The sequence below is a fragment of the Colossoma macropomum genome, unplaced genomic scaffold (genome assembly GCF_904425465.1).
Source record: "Colossoma macropomum unplaced genomic scaffold, Colossoma_macropomum, whole genome shotgun sequence".
Classification (NCBI taxonomy): Eukaryota; Metazoa; Chordata; class Actinopteri; order Characiformes; family Serrasalmidae; genus Colossoma; species Colossoma macropomum.
The window spans coordinates 48,077,006-48,089,042 of record NW_023494791.1 but is presented as its reverse complement, the minus strand read 5'-3'; the positions used below and the strand labels follow the sequence as shown (position 1 = coordinate 48,089,042).

General features: G+C 41.0%; 1 protein-coding gene across 1 annotated transcript in view; it reads left to right on the top strand.

Moving 5' to 3' along the window:
- Positions 1 to 12,037, top strand: part of prkcha (protein kinase C, eta, a) — a 65,435-nt gene that overhangs the window by 34,346 nt on the left and 19,052 nt on the right. The window contains exons 4-10 of the mRNA XM_036575219.1: positions 163 to 316; positions 2,104 to 2,138; positions 3,003 to 3,085; positions 5,749 to 5,878; positions 6,507 to 6,640; positions 7,845 to 7,985; positions 8,640 to 8,813. Of these exons, the coding sequence (XP_036431112.1) occupies positions 163 to 316; positions 2,104 to 2,138; positions 3,003 to 3,085; positions 5,749 to 5,878; positions 6,507 to 6,640; positions 7,845 to 7,985; positions 8,640 to 8,813 (851 nt within the window). The remainder of the gene's footprint in view (positions 1 to 162; positions 317 to 2,103; positions 2,139 to 3,002; positions 3,086 to 5,748; positions 5,879 to 6,506; positions 6,641 to 7,844; positions 7,986 to 8,639; positions 8,814 to 12,037) is intronic.

Sequence of the window (12,037 nt, the reverse complement as noted above, 5' to 3'; positions counted from 1 at the left end):
CAGTATAAAGTCTGCTGCTGAAAGATGGGGAAGACATGTAATATAATAATAAAAACACTGTTCCCCTTTCCAGCAGATTTGAATTTGCCCACTCGCTCATCTATTTACATCTTTCTCTTTTTCACTTCTCCTGTGTTTGTTTTCTCTCGTTCCTTCCTTCAGACGACACTGCAGTGACCCCTCATCAGTATAAACAGCTAACGAGGAAACGGCAGCAGGCCGTCCGCCGCAGGGTCCATCAGGTCAACGGGCACAAGTTCATGTCCACTTTCCTCAAACAGCCCACCTTCTGCTTCCACTGCAAAGACTTCATATGGTACGTGCGCACATGCATATTGGCATGTTTTCTGAAGTGAGGCTGTTACAGCGCCCTCTATTGTCAGCATCATGAAAAATAATCATAATACTAAAACAAAAGAACTGTCATTTTTTTTTTGCATATGTGAAGCACATAAAATGTTATTTTGAGCTTATATAATCTATTTTTGCCTGTTGCAGGGTGGACTGTTAGTATATACTTTCTTAGTCTACCACATTTCATGTGATTTGTAAGTAACTCTAGGGCTGTTGCTTACAATTATGCACTGGTACATTAATCTGTAGATTATTTTATCATTGCATCTCTTAATCTAAACAAGTCATGTTCATTTACTGTTTTAACAAGGTCAGTGACGTCAACAAATCTCAGAAGCCCTATCTAATGCAGTTAAACTGATTCATGCATGTGGCCCAGTCTAACTCTACTACTGTAGTAAAAAGTCTCCTATCCTGTGGCCCAGTCTAACTCCACTACTATGGTAAATAGTCTACCATTTTGTGGCCCAGTCTAACTCCACTACTGTGGTAAAAAGTCTCCTATCCTGTGGCCCAGTCTAACTCCACTACTGTGCTAAATAGTCTGCCACCTTGTGGCCCAGTCTAACTCCTCTACCGTGGTAAAAAGTCTCCTGTCTTGTGTCCCAGTCTAACTCTACTACTATGCTAAAAAGTCTCCCATTTTGTGGCCCAGTCTAACTCCACTACTGTGCTAAAAAGTCTCTTATCTTGCAGCCCAGTCTAACTCCACTACTGTGGTAAAAAGTCTCCTATCCTGTGGCCCAGTCTAACTCCACTACTGTGGTAAAAAGTCTCTCTTCTTGTGTCCCAGTCTAACACCATTACTGTGGTAAAAAGTCCCCGTCTTGTGTCCCAGTCTAACTCCACTACTGTGCTAAAAAGCCTCTCCTCTTGCGGCCCAGTCTAACTCCACTACTGTGGTAAAAAGTCTCCCATCTTGTGGCTTAGTCTAACTCTACTTCTATGCTAAAAAGTCTCTCGTCTTGTGGCCCAGTCTGACTCCATTACTGTGGTAAAAAATCTCCCGTCTTGTGGCCCAGTCTAACTCCACTACTGTGGTAAATAGTCTTCTGTCTTGTGGCCCAGTCTAACTCCACTACTGTGGTAAATAGTCTTCTGTCTTGTGGCCCAGTCTAACTCCACTACTGTGGTAAATAGTCTTCTGTCTTGTGGCCCAGTCTAACTCCACTACTGTGGTAAATAGTCTTCTGTCTTGTGGCCCAGTCTAACTCCACTACTGTGGTAAATAGTCTTCTGTCTTGTGGCCCAGTCTAACTCCACTACTGTGGTAAAAAGTCTCCCTTTTTGGCCCAGTCTAACTCCATTATGTGGCAAATAGTCTCCCATCTTGTGGCCCAGTCTAACACTACTGCGTTGTTAAAGTCCACTACCACAGTCCAGAGTTTTGCGGTTTGCAGCCTGGTCAGACTCCGCTGATATGGTGCCAATTTCCCCAGGCTGGTTTTTGGTCAAGATGGAAAAGCTACCTGGCCACCAGGGAATCACAAACATACCTCAAACAATACAAAACAAACAAACAAAAAGCTGATGTAAAGCGTCAGACTGGGACTGTACTGAGAAACACCGATTCAAACTATTGAGTTAAATGGAAAGAAAATTGTTTGCTATAGCATTTAGCATGACGTCACTGTGTACACGATGTACGTATATTTTGCTTTAAATAGGCAGCTCAAATTTAAACCCCCTCCTGCATCTGTGTTTGTATATAAACACAATCACACACACTGACTACTCTCTGTGTTACAGGGGTGTGTTTGGAAAACAAGGCTACCAGTGTCAGGGTGAGTCTCTCTCTCTCTCTCTCTCTCTCTCTCTCTCTCTCTCTCTGTCTCAAATCAGTTAAATCTGCTTTATTGACTACTTTAAATGTCATAAACTTACTATCTTTGATAAATATCACAATATCAATGCATATACACACCAAAAACAAACAAACAAACAAACAAACAAACAAACAAACTAGGACTACACAGTCCAGGCCCTATTGAGAGACACTGCATATAAAAATCTGAACCGTCTCTCAAGATGAGCTGTAGTTTGTCATCTGCTGTTGAGATCATCCTTTTATCTTGCTGTTTCTCTGGTTGTCTTTGTCTCTTTCTGTCTTCCTCTTTCTCACACTCTGTTCTTTTCTCTCTCTCTCTTTCTTTCTCTCTTTTTTTCCCTGCATGGTCACCTCTGCTGTCATTTTCACACAGGAAACCAACCCACTTGTGTAAATGTGTGTTCAGCTGCTGCCCAAACTGCAGCTTGAACATGTTTGTTTGCTTAAATCCAGCTTTTTTTTGTTTTTATTTACTTATTTAAAGTTATTATTTTTTAATCAGTTTGTCCCCATTGTTTCTCAGGCTGGGCCTCAGTTTGTTATCATTTCACCCATCACAGTGTAGCGGTAGCACTGTGGGGTGGAGGGTTTGCACTTTTTTCAACAAACCGCTCACTCAGGGTGTGTGTGTCACGGTGTGTGTGTGTGTGTGTGTGTGTGTGTGTGTGTGTGTTTAGCAGAAAATGCTGAGTGCCGCCTTCTGTTCATGGTTCTTCATGTTCTCTAGGTTTGTTCCTGATGATAAAACACTGTATTTCTCTGAGCTGCTGTTGTTTACAAAGCACATTCATGTTGTCTTGTTCTTCTGTGTGTCTATCAGTTTGCACCTGTGTTGTCCACAAACGATGCCATCAGCTGGTTGTAACCGAGTGTCCACGCATGAAGAAGCCTGCCAAAGAACAGGTGAGACAGAGGGACACTATATATAGGGCTGTGCAAAAGTTAGAGACCCCTCATTGATTGAATTTTCAGTCGAAACAGCCATTAAGTACAAGTTATTCATTTATCTGGAGACGTTTCTGAGCAGATTAGATAGAAGATAATCCACTTGCACAAAAGCCAATAGAAAACAAGAGACCACCAAAACTGCCCCCATCAGATAAACAGCACTTCAAGCTTTCATCTCTGAGAGAGAGGAGAAAATCAAGCTGCTTCAGATCTGAGAACATCCACAGGTGTTTCTGTCCATCCTTCCACTGTGAGAAGACGACTCAGCGCTGTGGGTCTGAAAGGATGTGTAGCTGATCAAGAAGAACCTTACTGAGAAAAGGAGACGGACACATCAAACAAAGAAGCTGAATGATGGACTGACCACCCCAGAGTCCAGACCTCAACACCACTGAATGTGTTTGATTACTTCAGAAAATGATCAACCAGCTTCTAAGACTGAACTTTGGAGGTGTGTCTGCAGATTCTTTGAGGAACTGAAAGTGAGTCTCCTGAAAAGAATGGAAGCTGGAATGAAGGGAAAGAGTGACTCACTGACTCACACAGCTGAGATTAGAGTTAGCTGTTGAGGCGTCTGTGTCATTTTCTGTCACTGAAAACATTAATAATTTGTACTTAATGGTTCTTTTGAATGGAAATTAAATAAATAAAAGGGTTCAAGATTAAAGGAAGCAGCGTCTTTTCCAAATACCCATGCCCCCTATGATGACTGCTGAGGTGGAGCAGTGTTTTGCCAGCTGTTTGGCTTTTGCCAGTCCTCGGATACGAAGTCCACTCACTGAAGATTTAACTCTTCTGAAAAATGATCAAAAGCACATGATATTTTAAAAATGGGCGACTTTCTTTTGAGTCGCGTTCAGAGAAACAGTATCTACAGTACTTTCAGTTCCTGAGAAATCTTCAACTGTAGTGTTAAATCACTCTGGTCTGACTGTAGAGGGCTGATTCTCTCATTGAGTGAGCGTACAAGCTGACAGTTAGGCCAGAGGTGTCAAACACGAACACATGTTTATATTTTAATACACCAAAACGTCAACAGCAAAATATAGCCCCTTGAAGTAAACCCTAAAATACTACATGTGATTACTTGATATATTTAGGCTACTTTAGATACAGATAACTGTTAAATGTACCTGTGCGCTTAATCTAGACAGCTGGGTTCTCTTCTTTGCTGCATGTTTATTAGCTCTTGTGATCAGTTTCTGAGCTGCTGAGAGTTTATAGTGTTTATAGTGTTTGTGTTGGTTGAACTGCAGCTGAAACGCAGCCAGTGGGTTTGGCGATACAGCGTAGAATTGGGTAGAAAGCTGCTGTCCCACAGATTGTTGTTGGGGGAATATCAGCATAAATTACATTGCAGTGCATGCTGGGGATTGTAGTGCAGCTCATGGTGAAACGGGCTAATATGGTTCATGTACGGAAATGAAAGTGGAATAATTGAGTGTGTGGGATATGAACAGAGTGGTTCAGAGTGGTTTGGTGTGAAATGGTTCAGATGTCTTTACAGTGGTGGTGATAGGAACCAGGGGTCGCCATGACTACAACACAAATACAGACATTTTATTTACTATCCAGAACCACCAGTGAACCTACACGAGTCTTCTGAGTTTATATGGAATGTTGATGATGGAAAATAGTGGAAAATCTGAAATAATAAGTTTTCTTTGGGGACTATTTTGCCTCACAGTGTACCTCTACACTACGAATAGATTTAAAAAAAATACAAAATCTTACCTAAAAATTGTCATAAAACAGTGTATCAGTCATCAGGCAGTGAATTCATAACCATTTCATGTAGTAACTTTCTGTAGGGAGCTTTTAGAGGTGGACGTCTGGTTCCTATCACCACCACTGTGAACAGTTCTGACTCGGTTTCTGTAGAACGGAGCATCATAACCACTTAATTAATAGAAAAATAAGTCAATTCTGAATTCATTGTTTTAGTGTTGTCACGGAAACCACCTGTTCAGTCTACAGAAGCCCCGCCCATTCACACTGAAATTATAAGGAGGGCTGCTTTTTGAATGAGGCACAACACAGGGCAGCCAATCAGAACAGGCCTCATTTACAAAAATCAGTTTTAAAGGCGCAGTAACAAAAACAGCCTGTTGAGTGATAGAGGGTGGGAAATAATCATGTAAAAATTAATTATGACTATTTTTGGTTAATAAAACAATACAAAAAAACCATAAGTGAACCTCAAGCGAAGAATTAAATACAATAAAAATGTAAAGTATGGGCCTTTTAATAAACACAGCAATCCAGGGCATTGGAGAAGGGTCAATAAAAATGAATTATGACGTTTGTGGTGCCACTTATACAAGAAAAAGGCAAGAAACGTGAAAGAGAAATGTAGGATATGAGGCCTGTAACAGAGCTGCACCATTCAGAATATGTGCTCCTGACACTACAACCACTACAGTCACAGGTTACAGCGAGTGTATATTGGTTTTAGTGTTGTAGTTGAAAGGTGCTTGAGCTCTGTCTCTCTCTGCTGGTCAGACTGAGAACTGCATGTTAATTCTGGACTGGTTTAAATAGTAAATAGAAATGCTTTTTTGTTTCGTTGATATTAATCTTTTACAATATTAATGTATTTTTGCATAATCTCTTTGCAGACAACCAATCAGGGTTTCAGTATAAATGTTCCTCACAAGTTCAATGTCCACAACTACAAGGTTCCTACTTTCTGTGACCACTGTGGCTCCTTACTGTGGGGGATTGTGAAACAGGGGCTGCACTGCAAGAGTGAGTACACCACACTCAGCTGTTCCTCACGCTCCTGCTGCTACTGTAGAAATGCTTAACATAGTTACCAAAAACCCTTTGCATTGTCAGAAATCTCTCCGTCCAAGCGAGAAAGCAGAAAACTACTCCAAAAATGATGACATGAGCTGAACAAAAGGGCGATAATAACTCTAAATTGAATGTCAAGCAGCTACAGAACATTGTGAGCTTAGATTAGGAAGTTTTAGGCCATGTATAAATATAAATAATCAATTATGTTTGCATTTAATTTACATTCTGTATGGACAGATTTTAGTCTGCACTTCTGATTGTTTTCAGTTAATTTTGATTCTAAAAAATGACAAAACCAGCAAAAATGTAAAGGATATGTTTTTGAAAAGACGACTTTCAAATTCCACTCATAATAAAATATCTCCTCTACTCACAAACACAGATCTGGTCTGGACTGAAGGTTTAGAATCTGCGCTTTCCAGTTTCTTTAACTTTTTGTCAGAAATAGTTCCTCTAATATAACAGCCTGATGTGATATCTGACCATAACTGTGACCTCTAAGTTTAATTCGGTGTGTAGTTTCTTTCAGTGGAACGTTTCTGTGTTTTGAGCGTTCTGTGTTTGTTTTTCTGTGCAGTTTGTAAGATGAATGTTCATATACGCTGTAAGGGGAATGTAGCGCCGAACTGCGGAGTGAACAACGTGGAACTGGCCAATAAACTGGCAGAAATGGGCCTGCAGCCCGGAGGGATGTCCAAACGCAACTCGCTGGTACGCAGCGTCACACACACTGCCTTCAAAAGTTTAGGGACACAAACTGTTTTTAACTCAAATGATTGTGTTTTATTTGCTGGTTTTTCAGTTTCAGTTTTGTTTTGTCTTTTTGGCCCTCGGCCCACCTCAAACTCTGCACATTTCCCGCACAGACAAAATGTTTGGGCACCCGTGAGCTAGAGGAAACCAATCTAGGTCACACTTGTTAATATCTGTGCCAATATTAGTGACAGTGAGTGTGTTTACATGCACTTAATATTCCGTTACCTGCAGATCTGATCAACGCATTTACATGCACTTGAGTAATCAGATAATGAGGAAACTCCAGGTCTACATGAGTCAGTAATCAGATTTCTGCTTTACAACCAGCCAATAAACTCCCAGAATAAGACGTGACATAAACATAATGTAAAACTTCATACCATGACTTTTTTTTGTTAAAACATCGAGTCACTTTACCTGAAAATATGAACAAACATCATCTAGAAGATGAAAAATATTTACATCCTTTATTTCGTCAAGCATATATTTGGTTTCAGCGTCACTCCAAAAGTGTTTTGCTGCGTCTCGCGGCGACGCTGCTTGCTTATTTCCGGTATCGCTGTCTGTTTTCGGACATGCTCAGACTGAGAAATCCGAAAGAAATCAGAGTAAGAGTTCAATGCACTGAGAACTCTGATTAAAGAGTTATTAAAATCCAGCCTCTTTATCAGACTTCTTAATCAGATTTCTAGACCTTACTCCAGTCTAAGAAAGAGTGTGTTGTTTACATGTCCACTTAAGTAATCAGATAACTGCAGAAATCAGATTATGACCATATTATTGAGTGCATGTAAACACACTCAGTGCTAGTTTGGGAATGAAGCCATGCCCACTTTATCCCCTTGTTGTGATGTCAGCACTTAAACCTTCCAGGTGTTTGAAGCTCCTTTGGACCAAAAGAGTTTCGGTATGAGCTTTTAACAGCAGTTTAGATAAACCTGCTCTTTATATAGAGGAGGGCGCTCTGATAAACATGAAGCTGATATATATTCAAAACAGCACTGAGCTGCTTTATGATGAACTAAACCTTTTTTGTTTTTTGCTTTATTGTTAAGTGACAGTGAAAATCAAACCTCGCTTGGAAAAAGAAGGCAAGGTGTCCCCAAAACTGATCATCCACTGTATTATTAATATTTTTATTGTCTTTGTGTGTGTACAGACTCCAGCAGCTCTGGAAGCGCACTCGCGCAATATGAGCGTGAAGAGAGAATCTGAAGCTTCAAACAAAGAGCGGGGCCGGATTCTGGGCATGGAGGACTTCACCTTCCTGCAGGTCCTCGGCAAAGGCAGCTTCGGGAAGGTGTGTGTATATGAGAGACGTTCTGAAATCGGTCTGCGTTCGAAACTGACCTTTTCATGGCTTTTTTAGTTTTATAGCAGAACTGTTTTTAGAGGAATGTTCAAGAAAATGTTTTCACACCCCTCTTATGCCACCATAATACAAGTACTGTAGAAACACCCTAGAAACCATCTCGGATATCATAGCCTCCCAACCTACCAGCCACCATGAGAGACACCTTAGTAGCCACCTAGCAGTATCCTAACGATCACCTTCAATACCGTAGCAGCCACGCAGCAGCATCCTGGCAACCACCAGAGATACCATAGTTGCCACCCTAACAACAACTTAGCAACCACCTGGGACAACATAGCAACTGCCGAGCCACACCCTGTGGCAAATGCTAGATAACACCCTAGCAACCACTATGGATCCCTTAGCAACCGCTTAGCAGTGCCAAGGCAACTGCCTAAAATACCATAGCAACACTCTAGTAACCCCAGGGAACTGCTTAAGCTGCACTGTTGCTCTGCGGTTTCTTCAGGAAATGAACTTTTCCAGTTGTTTTGATTACGTTTGTTACTATGATTATTATACTTATGTTACTTTCTCTGAACATACGTGTGTGTGTGTGTGTGTGTGTGTGTGTGTGTGTGTGTGTGTGTGTTTATATAGGTGATGCTGGCGCGTCTGAACAGCTCTGATCAAGTTTTCGCCATAAAAGTGCTGAAAAAGGACATCATTCTGCAGGACGATGATGTGGAGTGCACAATGACAGAAAAACGAGTGCTGTCCCTCGCTTGCTCTCATCCGTACCTCACAAAGCTCTACTGCTGCTTCCAGAACCCGGTAACACACACTCACCCACACTCACCCACGCACACACACACACGGTTTTACCTTACCTAGGAAACATACCGCAGATAGGGCTGTAAATATCTGCCCTACAATTCCATTCAAGGCAACTGTGAGTTGATTCAATTCGGTTACGATTCTTTATTAAATGATTCGCTGCACCACTGCATCTCAGATTTCACTGTCATTTGATCTGGTTCATTTTGAATAGGTTGGCAAGGCTCTGAATTATTTAAAAAAATACACTCAGATACACACAAATGTGATGGGAGGAACTACATACACAATACTGAAATATAGACAATAAAAACAATAAGCATTTTGGCCAAAAATGGAAACTTTATTGAATATTATTCTAATCAGTATAATATAACTGAATCATAATGAATTTGAATCATCAAATTTAGATCAAGGCATTTTTTTCAGAACGTGCGTCTGTCTGTGCTGCTCATAAACTGTTACTGGTGTGTAGCTGATATGCCTGTAGGGGGCGATGAAGATCCTTTTAAATTAAATTCAACTCTGATCTTCATCCATAGAACCAATGAAGCTCTGTTTAACAGCATCAAGCAGTGTTTCACTGTGTGTGTGTGTGTGTGCGTGTGTTTGTGTGTGCGTGTGTTTGTGTGTGTGTGTGTCTGTGCGTGTGTGTGTGTGTGTGTGTGTGTGTGTCTGTGCGTGCACTTTATTTCATGCTTTCTGATGTTGTTTGGTCAGTGAGAAGGCCTTCAGAGGTCAAGGTTAATCTGTACGCTGCTTTGATCTAATTTAGCATGATGTTATGTTGGCTGTTCTGTGGGACGTGTGTGTGTGTGTGTGTGCTCGCATGCTATGATCTGATTGTATGTGTGTGTACATGTATTTATATCTTTGTTGGGACAAAATATCTCAATTACAGAGTGTCCCGCGAAACGGGGCGTTCCGGCCTAAAACTCGAGTTTAACACATTATTTATTGTGTTATTTATTGTGTTTTACTGTGAATTATAATCCCACAAACTAATCAGTTTGACAGAATTCTCCGTTTTATTTCATCTCCCACTACAATACCCAGCATGCATTATCCAAAAGCATCATACAACCTTTGGGAATCCCTGTGGTGCCAACAAATCCTGACAGCTAGCCACTGATCTGTAGGCTAATAAACACAAACAAACTAGCAAAAATTCACCCCAGAGCAGCTGCAGCTTTCCAGACGTTCCTCCCACCTTCAGGATGCGTCATCAGAAGGAGGTTCTCTTAGACTTTAAACTGGAAAATCTCGCTTTACTGCAGCACAGCTGTAGGAGCAGGTTGGCTTGTTTACAACAGAGGTGGTAGTAATTTATTTGAATATAAATTGTTTCTGGCTCGTATCTCATTGAAACAAGTGAGGAAAATGTGTGGGAAGTGTAGATTCTCATTAATTACATATGTAAATATGTATGTAGTTATGTAAATAGATTTAAATAATATAGCAAATCAACAACAATACTAATAATAACAATAGTAGACATCTAAAGTTTAAGTAGGGAGCCATACAGGAGGAAATGTTTCGCATGTTAAAGTACCAGCACACCTACTGCAATGTATATACTTGTATTTATTTTCTGTATTTATTGTTCTATGTCCCTGCACTATGTCCTGTCTTGCACTATGTCCTGTCTTGCACTATGTTGTCTGTAATTGCACTGGAGATCTAGCCTAAAAGTGTTTCGTTGTACTGTACAACCCTGTTTCAGTATAATGACAATAAAGTTGAATTGAATTGAATTGAATTCAAAGCGGCTTAAATCATGTTTGTGCAGTGTGTATATTGTAAGGTCTGACCAATATATTGGTTAGCTGATACTGTTGACCCATGACTGGGATTCAAACTCACAATCTCCCAATATATGAGGACGCCTGATGACAGGACAAAGCTTGAACCCAGTATGAAACACTCGCTCATTAACTGTATGACAGACTGAACTGGTGAATCTGAACAAAAACACCTTCATCGTAAAAGTAAAAATACATAAAATGCATCCAAACCTCATACATACTCATGCCACTGAATCAAGTTAGGTTCACAATTAGCTTATGCTAGCAAATTAAACCAGATAACTTTATATAATCACAAAATCTGCTGCGTAATGCAAAAAGCCTAATAATCTGCTATGTGCAGCAGCTGAGGCCATGAAACGCAAACAGTGTGCAACGTTCCAGACCAGAACTAGTAGTTTTAGTGTCATATCAGTCAGTACAGCACTGTTTAACCAAACTACTGGACTATAAAATTAAATAGGACCTATTCTGCTCATTTTCAATGTTCATAATTTAATTTTTAGGCTCTACTAGTACAGATTTACACCTTCAATGTTCTAAAAACACATTATTTTTCTCATACTGTTCATCTCTATTCACCCTCTGTCTGAAACGCTCTGTTAGAGCTCCTGTGTCTTTAAGCCCCGCCTCCCGATGAGCCCAGTGTGCTCTGATTGGTCAGTTCGCCCACTCTGTTCTGATCGGTCGACCTCCAGAGCGGCTCTGCCCCTCACGTTCCGCCCCTGTCCTGCAGTCTGCAGACAGACCCTTCTCTCCTGAGCAGCTGTAAACTCTGCTGTGGCTGTTTCTCCAGCGGCGTCGGTTCTGCCGGATCAGTTTGATCCAAAATGGATCCTGAAAGTCCGGTCAGCGTCTTCTCCACACGAACACACTCTTCCTCCTCCAGTAGCCGCTGTGCACTGTGTGAGAGGGCCGAGCTCGCCGGTAGGCGGGCAGTAAGGACTGTGTTAGGAGATTGAGTCATAGTGTAACAAAGGAAAAGGGCTGGAATTCCAACGAGGCGTTTCAGGCAGCTGAGAAAAGTGGGTTTTGTGGGAAAGAGTTGGGAAAAACCTGGAAAAAACCTGGGAAAGCACAACAGATCCCCTTTAATATGAATCCCATTCCTAAATATGAATATACAAATATATTCAATATGAGCTGATAGAAATGTTCCCCTTCGGTATCGACAGCAAAATGTTTACATCCGTCCAGTCCTAATATGTGTCCTGCTTTAATGTATGTGTTCTTGTTCTGAGTTTATTTTCGTGGTGAAGGTCTCCTCTCTCTGTGTGTGTGTGTGTGTGTGTGTGTGTGTGTGTGTGTGTGTGTGTGTGTGTGTGTGTTACAAGTGCGCTGCATGTTGCTGTAATGAGAAATGAAATTTATGAGCCAGTGTTTCATTTCTATCTCATGTGCCCGAGACAAACCCAT